The sequence below is a fragment of the Bufo gargarizans genome, chromosome 2 (assembly GCF_014858855.1).
Source record: "Bufo gargarizans isolate SCDJY-AF-19 chromosome 2, ASM1485885v1, whole genome shotgun sequence".
Lineage (NCBI taxonomy): Eukaryota > Metazoa > Chordata > Amphibia > Anura > Bufonidae > Bufo > Bufo gargarizans.
The window spans coordinates 179,383,048-179,406,058 of record NC_058081.1 but is presented as its reverse complement, the minus strand read 5'-3'; the positions used below and the strand labels follow the sequence as shown (position 1 = coordinate 179,406,058).

General features: G+C 41.5%; 1 protein-coding gene across 2 annotated transcripts in view; it reads left to right on the top strand.

Moving 5' to 3' along the window:
* Positions 1 to 23,011, top strand: part of APBA2 (amyloid beta precursor protein binding family A member 2) — a 413,133-nt gene that overhangs the window by 159,707 nt on the left and 230,415 nt on the right. Inside the window, exon 3 of one of the 2 annotated variants that reach the window (XM_044283307.1) lies at positions 19,343 to 19,423. The exons of the other annotated variant lie outside the window; for it this stretch is intronic. Coding sequence (XP_044139242.1) covers positions 19,343 to 19,423 — 81 coding nt within the window. The remainder of the gene's footprint in view (positions 1 to 19,342; positions 19,424 to 23,011) is intronic. 2 annotated transcript variants of the gene reach the window in all.

Genomic DNA, 23,011 nt, shown 5'->3' with positions numbered 1-23,011 from the left:
ATAGTTATATATATTCGTAATTTCGAATATTCGAAAACAAAAATTCCGATTTTTTTTTTTCCGATTTTTTTTTTTTTCCGATTTTTTTTTATCAGTACACATGATCCCTTCCTGCTACTAGCTTGTGGGCCAATAAGAAGGCTGCAATATACTTGACTTTAGGAGTAGTAGTGTTTGCGAATTTTGCTCTATATTCGTTTTTTCGAATATTCGCTATATTGCTATATATTCTTGTTTTAGAATATTACGAATATTCGAAAAACTGAAGTTATAGCAATATAGCGAATATTCGAAAAAACTGATATAGAGCAATTTAGCTAATATAGTGCTATAATGTTTTTTCTATAGTTGAATTTTTTTCCAATCTGAACTTCAGATGAGAAAAAAATTACAACTATTAGAGAAAGAAGATTATAGCACTATATTAGCTAAATTGCTCTATATTCATTTTTTCGAGTATTCGCTATATTGCTATATATTCTTGTTTTACAATATTACAAATATTTGAAAAAACGCAATATAGCGAATATTCGAAAAAAATCGAATATAGAGCAATTTAGCTAATATAATGCTATAATCTTCTTTGTCTAATAGTTGTAAGTTGAAAAATTTGCACTAAAAATTTGAATAAAAAAATCAGAATTATAAAAATTTGCATATTATGCAATCATTACCTTGCTGATTTTTCGAGTAAAAAAAAAATCGTTAATTTTCGAATATTCGACGAATATTCTAAAAAAAAATTGTGAAATATCGCGAATTCGAATATGACCCCTGCCGCTCATCACTAATTCTGTTATAAAAAAAAACACCCTTTTTGGGCAAAGTATTTAATATTGCAGCCTTTGCTGCATCTGTGATTGTTAAAAACAAGCTTGAAATACTTCAATAATTTTATGGGTTTTAAAAAACACCCATTTTTTGCAATAACCTCCATCTGGGGCCTCTTCCGCATTAGTGTGCAATTTAAGCTAGAAATACAGCAATAATTTTCTGGGTTTAAAAAAAACACCCTTTTTGGGCAAAATACTAAATTTTACAGCCCTTGTTGCATCTGTACGTGTGAAATTTAAGCTTTATATACTGCTGTCATATTCTGTTATTAAAAAACACCCTTTTTGGGCAAAGTACTTAATATTGCAGCCTTTGCTGCATCTGTGATTGTTAAAAACAAGCTTTAAATAATTCAATAATTTTCTGGCTTTTTAAAAACACCCATTTTTGGCAATACACTCCATCTTGGGCCTATGCCGCATTAGTCAGTGTGCAATTTAAGCTACAAATACAGCTATAATTTTCTGGGTTTTAAAAAACACCCTTTTTGGGCAAAATACTCAATTGTACAGCCTTTGCTGCATCTGTACGTGTGAAATTCAAGCGTTGTAAACTGCTGTCATATTCTGTAATAAAAAAAACATCCTATTTGGGCAAAATACTTAATTTGCGGCCTTGTCTGCATCTGTCAGTGTGAAATTCAAGAGTTATATACTGCTGTCATATTCTGTTTAGTGTTGATCACGAATATTCGAATTTCAAATTTTTATCGCGAATATAGGTACTTCGAAAATTCGCGAATATTTCGAATATAGTTATATATATTCGTAATTTTGAATATTCGAAAACAAAAATTCAGATTTTTTTTTTTTCCGATTTTTTTTTTGATATTTTTTTTTATCAGTACACATGATCCCTTCCTGCTACTAGCTTGTGGGCCAATAAGAAGGCTGCAATATACTTGACTTTAGGAGTAGTAGTGTTTGCGAATTTTGCTCTATGTTCGTTTTTTCGAATATTCGCTATATTGCTATATATTCTTGTTTTAGAATATTACGAATATTCGAAAAACCGAAGTTATAGCAATATAGCGAATATTCGAAAAAACTGATATAGAGCAATTTAGCTAATATAGTGCTATAATGTTTTTTTCTATAGTTGAATTTTTTTCCAATCTGAACTTCAGATGAGAAAAAAATTACAACTATTTTAGAGAAAGAAGATTATAGCACTATATTAGCTAAATTGCTCTATATTCATTTTTTCGAGTATTCGCTATATTGCTATATATTCTTGTTTTACAATATTACAAATATTTGAAAAAACGCAATATAGCGAATATTCGAAAAAAATCGAATATAGAGCAATTTAGCTAATATAATGCTATAATCTTCTTTGTCTAATAGTTGTAAGTTGAAAAATTTGCACTAAAAATTTGAATCAAAAAATCAGAATTATAAAAATTTGCATATTATGCAATCATTACCTTGCTGATTTTTCGAGTAAAAAAAAAAATCTTTAATTTTCGAATATTCGACGAATATTCTAAAAAAAAATTGTGAAATATCGCAAATTCGAATATGACCCCTGCCGCTCATCACTAATTCTGTTATAAAAAAAACACCCTTTTTGGGCAAAGTATTTAATATTGCAGCCTTTGCTGCATCTGTGATTGTTAAAAACAAGCTTGAAATACTTCAATAATTTTATGGGTTTTAAAAAACAACCATTTTTTGCAATAACCTCCATCTGGGGCCTCTTCCGCATTAGTGTGCAATTTAAGCTAGAAATACAGCAATAATTTTCTGGGTTTAAAAAAAAACACCCTTTTTGGGCAAAATACTAAATTTTACAGCCCTTGTTGCATCTGTACGTGTGAAATTTAAGCTTTATATACTGCTGTCATATTCTGTTATTAAAAAACACCCTTTTTGGGCAAAGTACTTAATATTGCAGCCTTTGCTGCATCTGTGATTGTTAAAAACAAGCTTTAAATAATTCAATAATTTTCTGGCTTTTAAAAAACACCCATTTTTGGCAATACACTCCATCTTGGGCCTATGCCGCATTAGTCAGTGTGCAATTTAAGCTACAAATACAGCTATAATTTTCTGGGTTTTAAAAAACACCCTTTTTGGGCAAAATACTCAATTTTACAGCCCTTGCTGCATCTGTACGTGTGAAATTCAAGCGTTGTAAACTGCTGTCATATTCTGTAATTAAAAAAACATCCTATTTGGGCAAAATACTTAATTTGCGGCCTTGTCTGCATCTGTCAGTGTGAAATTCAAGAGTTATATACTACTGTCATATTCTGTTATTAAAAAAACACCCTTTTTGGGCAAAGTATTTAATATTGCAGCCTTTGCTGCATCTGTGATTGTTAAAAACAAGCTTGAAATACTTCAATAATTTTATGGGTTTTAAAAAACAACCATTTTTTGCAATAACCTCCATCTGGGGCTTCTTCCGCATTAGTGTGCAATTTAAGCTAGAAATACAGTTAGAAATAGCTTTAGATACTGCTGTGCTATTCTGTTATAAAAAAAACACCAATTTTGGGCTAAATATTTATTTTGCAGCCTTTGGTGCATCTGTCATTGTGAGATACACCCTTTAGATACAGTTGTTCTATTCTGTTATTTAAAAAAAAAAACTATTTAGGGCAAAAATCTTAATTTTGCATCCTTTGCTGCATCTGTCATTGTGAGATACACCCTTTTTATACTGTTGTTCTATTCTGTTATTAAAAAAAACACCCATTTTGGGCAGGATCCTAAATTTGAGAAATATAAATATATCGTCAAATAAGAGACGTTGGCCCCTGTTGTGGTGCTGCTGGTGGACCTCCTGTTGCAGGGACAGGACGTGGCCGATCTGTGCTAGCTACACGCTCAAGTGAAACACCTTCCTTAGGTGCGAGTAGGCGACAGAACCTTAAGCGATATTTGGTCAGGCCTAATGCGGCTCTACGAATGGTGAGGCCAGAACAAGTACAGGCTATAGTAGATTGGGTTGCTGACAGTGCCTCCAGTTCCTTTACATTATTTCCCACCCAGTCTCCTGCTGAAAGTTCAGAGTTGGCACCTGCAGCCGATGTTCATCAGTCTTTCACCTTACCCCCTTGCAAATCAGTCAAGCAGTCTGAGCCCCAAGTCATGCAGCAGTCTCTTCTGCTTTTTGATGACTCTGCTAGCAGGGTTTCTCAGGACCATCCACCTAGCCCTGCCCCAGAAGTGGAAGAGATTGAGTGCACCGATGCCCAACCACTTATGTTTCAAGAGGAGTATGTGGGAGGACCACCGCAGCACGTCTTGGATGATGACGAAACACAGGTGCCAACTGCTGTGGCTTTCGAAAGTGTCCAGACCGACAAGGAGGGCAGGGGTGAAGACTGGGTGGAAGATGATGTGGAGGATGATGAGGTCCTCGACCCCACATGGAATCGAGGTCATGCGAGTGACCTGTGTAGTTTGGAGGAAGAGGCGGTGGTCGCACAGAGCCATCAGCACAGTAGAAGAGGGAGCAGGGTGCAAAAGTGGAGCGGCCGTCCCCTAGACAGTACGCCTGCTACTGCCCACCGCAGCAAGGGACCGAGCACACCAATGCCAGCTCCAAGGAGTTCCCTGGCATGGCAGTTCTTCAGACAATGTGCTGACGGCAAGAGACAAATGGTTTGCATGCTGTGCAATCAGAGCCTGAAGCGAGATTCTCAACCTGAGCACAACCTGCATGACAAGGCATCTAAGTGCAAAGCACGAGCTGCAGTGTAGTAGACATCTCAAAAACCAAGAAAGGTCTCTGGCTCCTTCTACTTCCTTTTCTGCTGCAGTGTCGGCCTCTTCATCCACCTCCGCAAACAGAGGATCTGCCAGCCACACCACTACCTGGGTAACCAAGCATCTCCACAATGTCCCACGGAAGCATTCAGATCTCCATCTCCCAAACACTGGAGAGGAAGAGGAAGTACCCCCCTACCCACCCGCGATCCCTGGCCCTGAATGCCAGCATTTCAAAATTACTGTCCTTTGAAATGCTGTCATTCCGTCTGATGGAGACGGAGAGTTTTAAAAGCCTTATGGCGGTGGCTGTCCCACAGTACGTTGTGTCCAGCCGCCACTACTTTTCCAGGCGTGCCATCCCTTTACTGCACAACCAAGTGGGGGACAAAATCAGGTGTGCACTGCGCAATGCCATCTGTGGCAAGGTCCACCTAACTACGGATACGTGGACCAGTAAGCACGGTCAGGGACGTTATAGCGCCATAACAGCACACTGGGTAAATGCAGTGGCGGCTGGGCCTGAGGCGGATAGCAGTTTGGCGCATGTCCTTCCACCACCGAGGATTGCAGGGTGCTTCAGTTTGCCTTCTTTTGCTTCCTCCTCCTATTGCGCTTCCTTGTCCTCTACCGGCTCCTCATCCGGTCAGCGTAACACCTTCACCACCAACTTCAGCACAGCCAAGGATAAACGACAGCAGCAATTTTTGGAACAAACCCCTAACTGCGCAGGAGCTGTGGACGGGCCTTGAACAACAGACCGATGAGTGGTTGGTGCCAGTGAGCCTCAAGCCCGGCCTGGTGGTGTGCGATAATGGGTGAAATTTCGTAGCAGCTCTGGGACTAGCCGGTTTGATGCACATCCCTGGCCCATGTGCTGAATTTGTTGGTGCAGAGGTTCCTTAAAAATGACCCCGATATATCAGAGCTGCTGCATAAAGTGCGGGCCTTCTGTGCGCACTTTCGGCGTTCTCACCCTGCTGCTGCTCACCTGTCAGTTCTGCAGCTTAACTTCGGCCTTCCCGCTCACCACCTCATATGCGACGTGCCCACAAGGTGGAACTCCATCTTGCACATGCTGGCCAGACTGTGCGAGCTTCAGCTGCAGCACGCACAGGTTAGTCGCTCTGCGGAACAGCACCACTTCACTACTAATGACTGGGCCTCTATGCGAGACCTGTGTTCCTTGTTGCGCTGTTTTGAGAACATGGCCAGTGCCGATAACGCCGTTCTCAGCGTTACTATCCCACTTCTATGCCTCCTTGAAAAAACGTTGCTGGCGATGATGGAAGAGGATGTGGCACAGGAGGAGGAGGCGGAAGAGGGATCATTTCATAGGGTTTCCGGCCAGTCATTCGCAAGTGCCTCTGATGGTGGGTTCCTGCACCCACAATTGCCAGGTACACAATTGTCCAGCCAGGGCACAGTTCTGGAGGATGAGGAGGTGGAGATGGAGGAGGAGGAACCGTGTTCACAGCAGGATGGCACCCAAACCAGCTCATGGCCATCACTGGTGCGTGGCTGGGGGGATACAGAGGACACAGACGATACACCTCCCACAGAGGACAGTTTTTCGTTGCCTCTGGGCAGCCTGGCACACATGAGCGATTACATGCTGCAGTGTCTCCACAACGACCGCCGAGTTGCCCACATTCTAACTTGTGCTGATTACTGGGTGGCCACGCTGCTGGATCCCCATTACAAGGACAACGTACCATCCTTAATTCAGTCACTGGAGTGTGATCGTAAGATGCGCGAGTATAAGCGCACGCTGGTAGACGTGGTGCTGGTGGCATTCCCACCTAACAGCGGGGGCACAGTGGAAGCACAAGGCGAAGGCAGAGGAGGAGGAAGAGGTCACCAACGCAGCTGGGGCACCACAAGCACCTTAGAAGGCAGGGTTAGTATGGCCAAAATGTGTAAACGCTTTGTCAGCACACCACAACAACCAGCACCACCAGCTAATATGGAACGTCTTAGCGGGAGGCAGCATTTCAGCAACATGGTGTAGCAGTATGTGTGCACATGTCTACACGTACTAAATGATGGGTCTGCCCTCTTCAACTTCTGGGTCTCCAAATTGGGCACATGGCCTGAGCTTGCCCTTTATGCCTTGGAGGTGCTGGACTGCCCTGCAGCCAGTGTATTGTCTGAACATGTGTTTAGCACGGCAGGGGGCGTTATCACAGGCTATATTTCCCAATGTTTTGGGGTGTACCGTAATTTAAAAAATAAAAATAAAAAATTAAACCAAAAAACAGTGTAGGCTACCTCCTCCTCCACCGCCGCTTCCACCTACACTGCCTCCTCCACCTCCTACTCCATATGGACCTGGTCCTCCTAGATTAAGATTTTTACTTTATTTTTTACGTATTTTATGTTATTTGAAGTAATTTCCCTTTCCACATTTGTTTGAAGAGCACTTGCCATACTCTTAACCACATTTTGATGCCATTTGCAGCCCTCTAGCCCTTTCCATGACATTTTTAGAGCCATTTTATTACAGGCTATAGCTACTAGAGAAAGGTCATTGATCCAGGGAGTTATTCTGATTGCCTGATTGGAGTCGGGAAGGAATTTTTTATTCCCCTAAAGTGGGGAAAATTGGCTTCTCAATTAGTTTTTTTTGCCTTCCTCTGGATCAACTTGCAGGATAACAGGCCAAACTGAATGGACAAATGTCTTTTTTCGGCCTTATGTACTATGTTACTATTTTAGTGCTCAAAAGTTCGGGTCCCCATTGATTTCAATGGGGTTCGGGGTCAAGTTTGGGTCCCGAACTCAAACTTTTTTGTGAAGTTCGGCCGAACACGTCGAACCCGAACATCCAGGTGTCTGCTCAACTCTATTTCACATGGTGGATTTTATCAGCAGATTTCCTCGTATTGTTGTGAACTTGTGAATAGAAATCTGCATTGATGTTCACAAGGCAACCAACTTTTCTTGTGTGTTTTTTAGACCAAGCCAAGAAGGATGAGTTTTCTTTGTGTGTTTTTCTCAAGGACACTGCCAGAAACTGTGGCAGAGGTCTGCATGTGAAGTAGCCCTATTGAGTGGGTTTTTTATTTTATTCAGCATTAGGTGTCACCATGGTTGTCATGTCACGGTCACACAGTTGAAAATAATGCCAGCATCATGTCCAGTGCTGCTCATAAGAAAACCATCAAGTGAACCCGCTGCTAAATGTTTCAGCATTCTGTAGAGATGGCATAAGTCTGGGCGAGTCACCGGTGATTTAAGATGAACGAGTTTCTTGAACTTCGTTTCAGGTCCGATTCTAAGGATTCGGTCGAAATATTCTATTTGGGTACGAATAAATTCGACCCTAATCACAAGTGCTCATATTGCCCTTAAATGTTGTGTATGACACTCTGTGGTCTCCAAGGAATATATGCAACTACTTTCATGCTCTTTAATACCAAGACATCATTAGTAGTCTTAAAGTAACAGGTACAAAGTGAACAGCCTATTTGAAAACACACTGCACTGTCAGATCTCTTATGCTTTTTAAACAAAATAAAAAATGTGCAATTGAGCATAGTCAGCTACAAAAATATATGCTGATGGAGAAGCTGGAAAATATGCTTATTGCACACTTAATAATAATTGGAAAAAATTTGCAACAGGTTTAAAAAAAAAAGGGTAGTTGCACAGTGTCCAGTTCAACTGCAATGCTTCAGCCAGTAGATTTATTCATTAATTGGTTTATTTTTAATATTAATTAGGCTGCTAGCTGGCTATTGCAAATAAAAATGGGTAGCTTTAGTACAGCAGATGTCGGGTCTTTAAAGATGGCGATGTTTCATACAGCAGGCACCCGCGACTAATGTCCGTAATCTCAGTAACGCTGACCGTGGACTGTTAACCCCTCAGATGCCATGGTCAAATGTGACCACGGCATCTGAGAGGGCTAAAACCTGGAATCTCGCACTTTCGGATGAGAAACATCTCACTGGGGCAGAGATTGGGGATAGAGTTCATACATAGTAATGAGCCTGAGCTTGTACTCGGCTTCCAGGCTCATTACTTGTGTATTACAGTTCAGGCCAGCAGGTGACAGCACTGAACTGTAATATAATGATTTCTGTATACAATAATGGAGAAAATTTAATTAGTCTATACAAATTGGAATCGGTTGATTGCAAGTTGGGGTTCATTTGGGGACCTATCAAAATGTTTAAAAAAAACTGTAAAAAAAGTTTTGAAAAATATACAAAACATAAAAATTCAAGTCACCTCCCCCTTTCCCCAACATCAAAATCAAAATAAATAAACAATTTTAAAAAATCATGGGCATCGCCACATATGAAAATGCCTGTACTATTAAAATATTGAAAAAAAAAAATATTTCAAACAGTGAATGGTGCAACAGAAAAAAGGGTGTTTTTCATGACTTCACTTCCCCAAACTATTTAATAAAAAGTAATCAAAAAGCCATACACACCCTAACTACAGATCATCGTGCAGAAAATGAGCCCTCACACAACCCCTAACACTGGCCTTGCCAGATCCTAAACGTATTTTGTTTCTAAATTGCTGTGTTGTGTGTGTGACAGGTACTGTACGCCCTGTGACATCAGTGGACAAACTGAGAATACACAGTTTGTGACCTTAGTGCCTATGATACATGTCCATACCATCCCTCTTAATAGGCTGTGAGGCTGACTGCAAGGCATTATGGGCAAGCCTGTTGACCAGGACCCCCGCTGTGCCGTGCTCACTCTTGTGATATGTAAAATTTTGCTTGATCCACCCAAATCAAATGTCAAAAACTTCGGGAAATTTGAAACAAATATGTGCAAAGCGAGTGCATAGGAATTACATAAAAAAACTTATATTGTTGACCTTGTAGATGTGAATAAACATTGCAGATAAATGCTAGCTTGTACCATCTTATTGAACCTCCACGTCCCTTGGTATGCAATTTTATTGATCGAAATGTGCCTTTAAGCCTTTAATGTTTCTGTGACTGAAAGATAATTTGTGAGAAGCAAATAATTAGCAGCGTGCCGTCTTCTCCTTCTATAAGACTTTACTGTATTTATGTCTGTCAACTTTAGCAAAGAAAGTTCAGTTCATTCTTCAGTCAATCTTGTGAGCTAAAGAATGGTATCCCTGCTAGCACAGCGGTGCAGCCCAATTATTTCTACACTTTTAGAAAGAAACCCAACCTGCAGTGATCTTTTTTTTGTTGTTGCATATATGTCATTGACTATTTCTATGGCTGGTCACCAAGTTGTATTACTTGAAATAATTGTGCAATTAGAGAGCTGTTGTGATTTTTATGCCACTGTACTAATGTCGCTGACATCTGCAGAGCAATGCCAGTGGGTCTGCTAATTAATTTTCACCATGAATTAGCAAGCTGCTAAAATATGTTAATTGGTCTGTACAGCTAATATCAGATGTATGAGAGTAAATGACTGTAATTGTCCTGTGTTTGACCATAGAGTGTATTTAGTAGCGGTCATGAACTGTATAGAATATACATATACAATATACATATGTATAGAAGCCTAATGATATTTTGTTTGTTTGAAGATGATAAAATAAATTATTTTTTGAGGTTTACAAGCTATAGGAGGAGGCTCCTGAATTCTGTTCAGAGTAGTCGATGTATAACCCTGGGTTCACACCTGAGCGTTCTGAAAGGAGCGCTCTGTATGCGCGATTGTACCGGCGTTTGCAATCGCGCATACAGAGACAAGCGAACGCCCATTGTCGCGCGTTCCCGAAAGTCTATGTACGGGAACGAGCGACAAGACGCCCCAAAGAAGCTCATGTACTTCTTGGGGCGTCGGGCGTTTTACAGCGCGATCGTACGCGCTGTAAAACGCCCTGGTAAGAACCATGCCCATAGGAAATCATTGGTTTCTCCTTGTTGATCGTTTTACAGCGCGTAGAAACGCGCTGTAAAACGCTCAGGTCTGAACCCAGGGTTAAACTAAAGTTCGGAAAAGTGGAAGCTTGTCATGTTCATAGGTTTTGTAAGGCTGGCTTCATACTCTGGTGTCAGTGAGGGAAACATACTCACTAGAGATGACCGAATTTCCGCTTATGAAATTCGTTTACACTTCATTTGTTGGTTAAAAGTGAATTGCGTTATGAATTCCGTTACCACAGACCATAACGAAGTTCTATGACGGAATGCATAACGGAATGCCTTTAGAGGCATTTCGTTATTCATTCCATCATAACAGAAGTCTATGGCCTGCATAACGGATCCGTCCCATTTCTGTTTTGCAGGAGAGGACTCCCTTGCATGACGGAAATGGAACGGATCCGTTTTGCAGCCCATAAACTTCTATTATGACGGAATGAATAACTGAATGCCTCTAAAGGAATTCCATTATTCATTCCGTCATAGAATTGCGTTATGGTCCATGGTAACGGAATCCATAACGCAATTCACCTTTAACCAACAAATGAAGTGTAACCGTATTTCAAAATATGAAATTTGCTTATCTCTAATACTCACCCTCTGCATCCACGGGCTGCAAAATGGCGGAGAACACTTCTTCTGGCTGCTCCTAGGTAACTTCTATTCTCTGCAGGCACTGAATGGCAAATAAAAGTGTATGGCACATGTGCAGATACAGGCAGTATAATTCCCTTTAACTGCACATGTGCTAAATGTGTCCATTTGCTGTTCAGCGCATGCGCAGAATAAATGCTAGCCAGGAGCAGCCAGAGGACGTAGTCACTGCCATCTTGCTGCCCTTGGACATGAAGGATTGCAGGTTAGGCTATTTTCACATCTGTGTTGTTAATTCCGATTTTAAGATCCGACATAGGATCTCAAAACTGGAATTAAATGGATCCGTGCCGTGTAAAAATGGGTTGTCTATGTTCAGCAAATGGCATTTATCATGTAGACAAAGTAAGGCCTAGTTCACACGATCTTTTTTTTTGCGAGTGTACGGGCCGTTTTTTTGTGTTCCGTATACAGGGAGTGCAGAATTATTAGGCAAGTTGTATTTTTGAGGATTAATTTTATTATTGAACAACAACCATGTTCTCAATGAACCCAAAAAACTAATTAATATCAAAGCTGAATATTTTTGGAAGTAGTTTTTAGTTTGTTTTTAGTTTTAGCTATTTTAGGGGGATATCTGTGTGTGCAGGTGACTATTACTGTGCATAATTATTAGGCAACTTAACAAAAAACAAATATATACCCATTTCAATTATTTATTTTTTACCAGTGAAACCAATATAACATCTCAACATTCACAAATATACATTTCTGACATTCAAAAACAAAACAAAAACAAATCAGTGACCAATATAGCCACCTTTCTTTGCAAGCACACTCAAAAGCCTGCCATCCATGGATTCTGTCAGTGTTTTGATCTGTTCACCATCAACATTGCGTGCAGCAGCAACCACAGCCTCCCAGACACTGTTCAGAGAGGTGTACTGTTTTCCCTCCTTGTAAATCTCACATTTGATGATGGACCACAGGTTCTCAATGGGGTTCAATCAGGTGAACAAGGAGGCCATGTCATTAGATTTTCTTCTTTTATACCCTTTCTTGCCAGCCACGCTGTGGAGTAATTGGACGCGTGTGATGGAGCATTGTCCTGCATGAAAATCATGTTTTTCTTGAAGGATGCAGACTTCTTCCTGTACCACTGCTTGAAGAAGGTGTCTTCCAGAAACTGGCAGTAGGACTGGGAGTTGAGCTTGACTCCATCCTCAACCCGAAAAGGCCCCACAAGCTCATCTTTGATGATACCAGCCCAAACCAGTACTCCACCTCCACCTTGCTGGCGTCTGAGTCGGACTGGAGCTCTCTGCCCTTTACCAATCCAGCCACGGGCCCATCCATCTGGCCCATCAAGACTCACTCTCATTTCATCAGTCCATAAAACCTTAGAAAAATCAGTCTTGAGATATTTCTTGGCCCAGTCTTGACGTTTCAGCTTGTGTGTCTTGTTCAGTGGTGGTCGTCTTTCAGCCTTTCTTACCTTGGCCATGTCTCTGAGTATTGCACACCTTGTGCTTTTGGGCACTCCAGTGATGTTGCAGCTCTGAAATATGGCCAAACTGGTGGCAAGTGGCATCTTGGCAGCTGCATGCTTGACTTTTCTCAGTTCATGGGCAGTTATTTTGCGCCTTGGTTTTTCCACACGCTTCTTGCGACCCTGTTGACTATTTTGAATGAAACGCTTGATTGTTCGATGATCATGCTTCAGAAGCTTTGCAATTTTAAGAGTGCTGCATCCCTCTGCAAGATATCTCACTATTTTTGACTTTTCTGAGCCTGTCAAGTCCTTCTTTTGACCCATTTTGCCAAAGGGAATTTGCCTAATAATTATGCACACCTGATATAGGGTGTTGATGTCATTAGACCACACCCCTTCTCATTACAGAGATGCACATCACCTAATATGCTTAATTGGTAGTAGGCTTTCGAGCCTATACAGCTTGGAGTAAGACAACATGCATAAAGAGGATGATGTGGTCAAAATACTCATTTGCCTAATAATTCTGCACTCCCTGTACGGTCCGTATACGGAACCATTCATTTTAATGGTTCCGCATTAAAAACGGAATGTGTTCCGTAAGCATTCCGTTTCCGTATTTCCGTTTTTCCATTCCGTTGAAAGATAGAACATGTCCTATTATTGCCCGCAAATCACGTTCCGTGGCTCTATTCAAGTCAATGGGTCCGCAAAAAAAACGGAACACATACGGAAATGCATCCGTATGTCTTCCGTATCCATTCCGTTTTTACTGAACCATCTATTGAAAATGTTATGCCCAGCACAATTTTTTCTATGTAATTACTGTATACTGTATATGGCATACAGAAAAACGGAAAGGAAACGGAAACACTAAGGCCTAGTTCACACGAATGGAAAAACGTAACGGATACGGAAGACATACGGATGCATTTCCGTATGTGTTCCGTTTTTTTTGCGGACCCATTGACTTGAATGGAGCCACGGAACGTGATTTGCGGGCAATAATAGGACATGTTCTATCTTTCAATGGAACGGAAAAACGGAAGTACGGAAACAGAATGCTTACGGAACACATTCCATTTTTAATGGGTCCGTAAATCCGGGGTGCTTCCCTGGGGTTGCGTCCCGTACTTCCGTTCTGCAAAAAGATAGAACAGGTCCTATCTTTTTGCGGAACGGGCAGATCGCGGACCCATTAAAGTGAATGGGTCCGTGATCCAATGCGGCTGACCCACGGCCAGTGATCGTGCATTGCAGCCCGCAAATTGCGTTTGTGTAAACTCAGCCTAAGTTTGTGTTGACGTCACAGATTAATTTGCCCTCCTTCTGATCCGATCCGTGAGAACAATAACGCACAAAAAACGGATCCTGTCTGTGGAGCATACGCCTTCACTCGGTCAGTAATCCATCAGTATTAATAATCGATAATAATCCATCAGTATTGCTAATGCCAAAAAAAAAACAGTAGTGGATCGAAAACAGAGATGACACATGAATGGAATATTTGCATATCTTCTGTGTTTTGTATACACTCCTGTTTTTGGCTTCCAAATTACAAGCCAATTCTACTGGGACCAATAAGGCCTTACAGCTGCTACACAAACAGGATCCGTTGTGTGTCTCATTTTTCCTTCCTTCTGACAGATAAGAAGAAAGGTCAAATAAATGATGATGTCAGCCAGGCTGAAAGGCTAAATAGTGGACCAGTCATGAAGTAGGGAGGGTGGGAACAGCATGAGAAGTCCACAGAGTGGATCTTTGACATAGTGGTGAGATGGAAGCAGCATGAGGAGACCACAAAGTGGCCCAAGAGTGGCGGCAGCATCAGAAGGCCACAGACTGGCACGACAATGAAAGATTTTGGAGATGGCAGCAGCATCAGTATACCACAGAGTGGCAAGGTGGCATAGTGTGGAGATGGCAGCAGCAGCAGCATCAGGATTCCACAGAGTGGCATGGTGACCTAGTGTGGAGATGGCAGCAGCAGGATACCACAACGTTGCAAGGTGACATAGTGTGGAGATGGCAGCAGCAGCATCAGGTTACCACAGAGTGGCAAGGTGACATATTGTGGATATGGCAGCATCAGGATACCACAGAATTGCAAGGTGACATAGTGTGGATATGGCAGCAGCAGCATCAGGATACCACAGAGAGGAAAGGTGACTTAGTGTGGAGATTGCAGCAGCAGCAGCAGGAGACCACAGAGTGGCAAGGTGACATAGTGTGGAGCTGGCAGCAGCAGCAGCAGCAGCATCAGGATACCACAGAGTGGCAAGGTGACATAGTGTGGATATGGCAGCAGCAGGATACCACAGAATGGCAAGGAGACATAGTGTGGAGATGGCAGCAGCAGCTTTAGGATACCACAGAGTGGCAAGGTGACATAGTGTGGAGATGGCAGCAGCAGCTGCATCAGGAGACCACAAAGTGACTAGTGTTGAGCGCAAATATTCGAAAAGCAAATTTTTATCTCGAATATCGCAACTTCGAGAATTTAGAATATTCGCAATTTGACCCACTGGCTCATTGGCCCACAAGCAAGAAGCAGGTAGGAATCGTGTTGAGATGGAAAAAATGCCGACTATTCTAAAAACGAATATATAGCACTATATTCTAAATATTTGTGAATTCTCCACGTGACAACGTGAAGGTGAAAGCGGCGTGAGCTGGCCAAGTTGCTGGTGTGACAGTGCAGGAACCACATTCACCCAGTGGGCCATAAAGGACATGTACTGTCCCTGACCGTAGTTACAGCTCCACACTTTGGCACTGCTGTGCACTTTGGCAGACACCGACAGGATCAAGGACTGGCCCACCTTCTGTTCTACATATTTGTGCAGGGCTAGTACCGTCTTTTTCACAAAGAAATGACAGCTTGGGACTATTTAACTCGGCTCGGCAAAAGCCATCAGTTCTCTGAAAGGTCCACCACTTGGAAATAGAGGGACTGCAGCACCAGCAACTTGGACAGGAGCACGTTCAGCTTCTGTGCCGTTGGATGCGTGCACGCATACTGCTGTCTCTTAGCAATCGCTTCGGTGATCGATTGCTGATCGAATGACTGACGAGGAGTAGGAGCACGAGCATCTTGACCATAAGAAGATGGGAATGACAGAAGGCTCCCTTCGGCTGAGGTCGTGGAGCCTTGACTGTCTGAAACTGGGTACAGCAGTAGCTGTGGCAGGCTGGACCACCACATCAGAGCCACGGTTCTCCCAGGCCACTGCATGGCGACGCTGCATATGTTGACGCAGGGCCATAGTGCCCACATTGGCACCTTGGCCACAATTCATCTTCTGCCCACATATTCTACATGTGTCCATGTTAACCTCCTCTAGCAGCTTAATAAAAAATATCCACACAGCCGAGTAGGTGATTTTCCCCCCAACAGTCCGCAATGACTGACCACTACTTTCCGGGCAGGTAGGCTGCTGCGAAGCAGGTGGTCTATCCTGGGCATGTTTGGCTCCCGACCTCTCACTGCTGCCACCCTGATGACTCCTGGCCACCCTATCGACTTGCTGGCTCACAGGCAAGCTGCTACCCTCTTCTGCCGATAATGATAAAGCCCCTTTATCACTCTGCTCCCAAGTGCTTCATCATCATCAAGTAGTGTCTGCACATCACTGATGTCCTCCTCAATGGTCTCTGAGTCAGGAGCCTGACCACTCGCAACACCACCTCTCACGTCAGTATCCTCATCACTACTTGCTAGCCTGTGCCAGGTACATCACTGGCTGCCCATCCACCACAGAATGCATTTTATATTTCTCACCCTCATTAACAAAGCTCTCCACAGTGCTACACCTCCCTACGTATCCTCTTTCATTTTGGTCTACCACCCAAATCGTGCTGTCCGTTTTGCCAGTGATCTAACATTCTCCATAATTCAAACATTTCACATCCGTTTTCTCGAGCTGGGCCAGCTCTCAAGAATGCACTGCCATGGACAATCAGGTTAACTTCTAACTTCCATAGCTTTAAACGTGCTCATATGTTTCACATTTTTCACAACCGAACACCATCAACACCGCTTCCAACTCTCAATGCAATAGATCATGCTGCACCATCTATTTAATAAAAAGACAACTGGACCACTTTAGAAAACAATCAATTTTTCCTTTCAAGTCACCCTCATTTCCTTATAGATTGTACGCTCTTGAGAGCAGGACCCTCACTCCTAGTGTTTCAGTTGTGTATTAGCCTGTACAAAATATGGTGGTGCCATATAAATAAAGTTGATTATTTATTATATTTTCAGACCAGAAAACACTTTCTAATCATAGAACATTTTATTAAATGTTATGTACCAAAAATACACTGAAGGCAGACAACACACATCTAGGATGTGGGACTTCTACATGTTATTATAAGATATACCACATGCAATAAAGAAAAAATTCAATGTTATCAAGAACACAAACCCAACTGGTTACAACTGTAAGAAGGCGCAAGGGTCCGTCATTGACGGAAGGTATGTGTCACAGAGATTCCTGGCATCGGTGAGGTAAGATCCAGCTCTTACTTGGAGCAGCCAAAGTGCAGGGTGGGTGGCTGCTCCCCACGTTCCAGGCTGGGTTTTGGTTTGGGATATAAAAACCCAGCCAGCAGTTTCAGCTGAGTGGATTATTCTCCACTTCACAGTAAAACTGTGGAGACGCTGTGGTTTTGGAATCTGCATGAGGTGTGCCGTGCTAAAGTGCCGCATTGCTGGAAAACAGGCCCCCTAAAGCCTGCAGTGGATGGCTGATGAAAAACTGCTAACTAGGTGAACGTTTGTGTTCTATGGACTTTCCATGGTGTGAACATACACCAATACTGCGAACTGTTATTTTGTTTTGCCTTTTGTGTGAAAAAACACGGAACTATTTAAGTTAAGACTTTGTGATTGCCTCTATACTGCGTCCGCTAAGCTGCCTACCAGAGCAAATCCCCACACAACCCATATGTACCCTTACTGCAGACTGCTTGCAATTCATTCATAACTTCTAGTTAAAATAATAAATGAATGGCACAACATAGAGCCATAAGAATAGATGCTTCAGAATTGTTATTACATGGGGGATGCATGTCTATTAAAACAGGAATGTCAGGAGTGGTAAAAGGTCCTTTTTAAAAAGACATAGAAATGCCTATATTTATACTTAGTATCATCCTGGACCAATATACATGCGCAATAATACCTGCGTTGTAATGCAGTATACCAGGTAACCTCCAATGGTAGATGAATCAGCAAATACGGTACAACACAAAATGCTCTCAGTGGCTTCCCCAGGGGTCCCAGGAGACCCAGCCAGGCAGGCAGTCATTTTCCCTTCAGCAGTTGAGACAATAGTTGGCTCAGGGGGAAGGCCTCTTCAACCTGGAATACCTCAGTCTGTATAGCAGCTAGAGATATGGGGACTTGTTTCAAAAGTGATAATCTAAGCTTTAAAACAAAGTTGGGATTACAGCGCTATCCACCATGCAGCCAGGGATTGAACCTTTAGAAACTGGGTCTGGAGTGAAATATGAAAGTAATATATGCAGAGCTTATTTCCAACCTGATCTCTAAAAATTATATTTCTGACTGTGTGGTGAACACCACTGAAATCCTGTTCTTTAAAACAAAATTTGGCTTATATCTCTAGGTGCTATACAGCCTGAAATAGGGCAGATTGAAGCAATCCCCTTTCAGCCAACTATGGACTGTGATAGGCTGCAGGTAGAGGAAAGAGAGATAAATCCTCCTCTCCCGGGGTAACTGCTGTACATGGCCATAGAGTAATAAGGTCTTCTGTGTACAGTATATTATGCCCCCCTTCCCCCATCAATCATAAAGCATATTTGCTCTCTGAATTTTGCATATGTTTTTTTTTTTTTCAGAAAAGGAGTGAAAAGATAAATGCTTGTCAGTATAATCACCCTTTCTACGCATGATTACTATTGTACAAAAGCAGTAAAATGTAAAAAATAAACGCATTTGGTGTTACTGTACTCATAAAATCATACCAACTTGGAGAACAACACACTTTGTATGCCATGTGGTGAAGGGGGAATTCAATAGTTCGCTATGAGGCCCAGCCTTTTCTAGTTATGCCCTTATTATAACACCCATCTGTTTTTAAATGAAGGATGTTTACAGGGGATGTGTGCAGTATCTGCATTGTACGTGGATAACATAAAATTATATTGGTTTCAGGACTGGAAAGTCTTAACAGTTCCCGCACATTCTGACGATTCTTCATATTCATGAATTCTGGGTTGTCTATTCTTCCCATTGCTGAGTGACAGTTTTTTACAACTGAATCAGCAGCAAGTGGGCAGGGAAAGCCAGGAGCTTTGAGCAAAACAGCTGATGATTTAAAGAGCGTGTCCTACTATTTTGCTAAGGGCATCTGTCGCTAGTTTATGCTGCCCTTAGTGAGGACACCACAAAGCACACTGGTGACAGATTTCCTTAATCAGCTACCTCCCTATCCAACTCAATTTTCCACCACCGACAACTCTAATAATTCAAAAAAAATTGACTGCCATTATGACGGTGAATCTTGTCATTCATAAATCACTTGGTGAATGAGTTTCAGGTTTAATGCAGAATGAGGATAAGCTGCTGTTCAGAATCGGTATTAAGAGGAGAACACAAGTTACCATAGTGTAAACTGAGGTTTCCTATTGCCACATTTATAGTAGATAAATATCCTGACATCAAGAATAATTCTTGTATTCAAGATACTGCACATAATCTTCTCTATTTATGTCTAGCGATGGGCCTACCAGCTGGCCTTGTAAGGACTTATGTCTATAATAATCCATTTTCTTATGTGTTATATCCAGGTGTGTAACAGTGGAGAGCAGCCTAGGAAACAGCAGCGCTCTGACCTTAATGGACCAATTGATAACAACAATGTTTCTGAGGTATGCTGTTATTGCATCTTATACAACGGAATATGACGATTTTAAGAATAGGATTTCCAAGGCCCTTTAATGCAGACACACAGAACATCTTAGATTTCCATATATTCTTGCCAACAAGTATAAAGAGTTACAGTATAAGCTGCTGACTTTTGAATCAAAAAGTATAATACATTTATTGTTAGTATATTATATATACTGATAGTTACAGTGAATTTATAGTTCGTCTTTTTACCTCTTCCTTTAGATGAAACTAGCTGGATTGAGCTAGTGTGTTTGTAAAATTGCATTGTCCCTTACTGCTACTTAAACAAAAATGAAATCTCCAGTTTTATTGTCTCTTCTTCCCTTGATGAATTCTTCATCTAAAGACACCTCTGTTCCCTTCTCAATTTTAACATTTATAGACTTTCTGTATTTAGTAGTTGGGACATCTGGTCCTTCATTAAATTAATGAAAATTGCCAATATTAGGTTGCTTATAGGCAATAGTGGTTCATGTGCTGTTCTTCACATCGCTCCCAGAAGAACATGATGCATTTATTAGGGTACTTTCACACTAGCGTTAAAGTTTTCCGGTATTGAGTTCCGTCCTAGGGGCTCAATACCGGAAAAAAAAATGTATTTGTTTTATCCCAATGCATTCTGAATGGAAAGCAACCCATTCAGTATGCATCAGGATGTCTTCAGTTCAGTCACTTTTACGATATTTGGGTGGAGAAAATACCACAGCATGCTGTGGTTTTTTCTCCGCCCAAAATTCCGGAACACTCGCCTGATTGCATTGAAATGTATTAATGCCGGAAAACCGAATCCAGTTTCCCGGTCTGGGACACTAAACAAATTGTGAATAAAAACTGAATGCAATGATGTGGAGATTGCAAATGTCAATATTTTATTTGTAATAGAACGTAGATGACAGATCAAACGTTTAATCCGAGTAAATGTATCATTTTTAAGGAAAAATACGTTGATTCAAATTTTCACGGTGTCAACAAATCCCAAAAAAGTTGGTACAAGTAGCAATAAGAGGCTGGAAAAAGTAAATTTGAGCATAACGAAGAGCTGGAAGACCAATTAACACTAATTAGGTCAATTGGCAACATGATTGGGTATAAAAAGAGCTTCTCAGAGTGGCAGTGTCTCTCAGAAGCCAAGATGGGTAGAGGATCACCAATTCCCACAATGTTGCGCAGAAAGATAGTGGAGCAATATCAGAAAGGTGTTACCCAGCAAAAAATTGCAAAGACTTTGCATCTATCATCATCAACTGTGCATAACATCATCCGAAGATTCTGAGAATCTGGAACAATCTCTGTGCGTAAGGGTCAAGGCCGTAAAACCATACTGGATGCCCGTGATCTCCGGGCCCCCTTAAACGACACTGCACCACAAACAGGAATGCTACTGTAAAGGAAATCACAGAATGGGCTCAGGAATACTTCCAGAAACCATTGTCAGTGAACACAATCCATCGGCCGTTAACAGCTGAAACTCTACAGTGCAAAGAAGAAGCCCTTTCTAAGCAAGATCCACAAGCTCAGGCGTTTTCACTGGGCCAGGGATCATTTAAAATGGAGTGTGGCAAAATGTAAGACTGTTCTGTGGTCAGATGAGTCACGATTCAAAGTTCTTTTTGGAAATCTGGGACGCCATGTCATCCGGACCAAAGAGGACAAGGACAACCCAAGTTGTTATCAACGCTCTGTTCAGAAGCCTGCATCTCTGATGGTATGGGGTTGCATGAGTGCGTGTGGCATGGGCAGCTTGCATGTCTAGAAAGGCACCATCAATGCAGAAAAATATATTCAGGTTCTAGAACAACATATGCTCCCATCCAGACAACATCTCTTTCAGGGAAGACCCTGCATTTTTCAACAAGATAATGCCAGACCACATTCTGCATCAATCACAACATCATGGCTGCGTAGGAGAAGGATCCGGGTACTGAAATGGCCAGTCTGCAGTCCAGATCTTTCACCTATAGAGAACATTTGGCGCATCATAAAGAGGAAGGTGCAACAAAGAAGGCCCAAGACAATTAACAGTTAGAGCCCTGTATTAGACAAGAATGGGAGAGCATTCCTATTTCTAAACTTGAGAAACTGGTGTCCTCGGTCCCCAGACGTCTGTTGAGTGTTGTAAGAAGAAGGGGAGATGCCACACAGTGGTGAAAATGGCCTTGTCCCAACTTTATTGGGATTTGTTGACACCATGAAATTCGGATTCAACATATTTTTCCCTTAAAATGGTACATTTTCTCAGTTTAAACTTTTTTTCCGTGATTTATGTTCTATTCTGAATAAAATATTAGAAGTTGGCACCTCCACATCATTGCATTCAGTTTTTATTCACGATTTGTATAGTGTCCCAACTTTTTTGGAATCCGGTTTGTAAATACCGGATCCGTTTTTCCAGATGACACCGGAGAGATGGATCTGCTATTTCAATGCATTTGTCAGACAGATCCGCATCCGGATCCGTGAACAAATGGTATGCGTTTGCACACAGATTTCCGGATCCAGCAGGCAGTTCCGGCAATGGAACTGCCTGCTGTATTCCTCTAACAGTGGTGTGAAAGTACTCTTAACTGATCACCTCTGTCACAGATTAGTTAAAAGGGCTGTAATGCTGGGTTCACGTCACCATTTATTTTTCCATTCTTCTAATCCGTCAGAAAAACTGAAAAATAAACCTGTAACATATCCTGTATTTTAGCCCTTTAATGACCATGTTCCATTTTTTGTTTTTTGTTTTTTACTCCCATCCCTCTGAAAGCCATAACTTTTGATAACTTTTCATTCACGTAGCCCTATGAGGGCTCTTGTTTTTTTGCGGGACAAGATGCACTTCCTGATGGCACCACATTCATTTGCATAAAATGTGGTGGGAAGCAGGAAAAAAATCCAAATGGGGTGGAATAAAAAAAATACCACAGTTTTATGGGATTTCTTTTTTTACACCATTTCCTAGGCGGTAAAACTGACCTGTTACTCTTATTCTCCAGATCAGTAGAATTACAGTAATACCACATATGTGGTATAAACTTTGAGAAAAATATTTTTTCTTTTCATCTCCATCATGCTTGAGCTAATCGAGTTTCGGATCATAGATGCGAAGTTGCTTAGTTAAAAAACGTTGTTTGTAATGCTGTTTCGGTACAACATTAAAATGTATTGGTTTCGTGTAGCAAATCTTCATCTCGGCCGAAGTTGCGTGAGACTTCAGTGAATGACTTTGGTATTCCTATCTGAATTTTACTTCGGATTCTTATTTTAAAATATTGCAGATAGGAATACCGGAGTCATTCAAAGTCTCATGCAACTTCAAAAGTTTTGCTACACGGAGCCCATACATTTTATAGCTGTACCGAAAGAGCACGGACCGAAGTTCGATTCGCTGAAGCCTAATCGCTATATTCTGACCCGTCTAAGTTTTTGTAGTTATGTGTATGGAGTTGTGTGAGGGACCATTTTTTTGCGTTGCGATCTGTACTTTTCAATTATACCATTTTGGGGTGTGTACAACATTTTGATAGCTTTTTATTTAATTTTTGTGAGAGGTGAAGTTTCGCCTTTTACCGTATATGAAA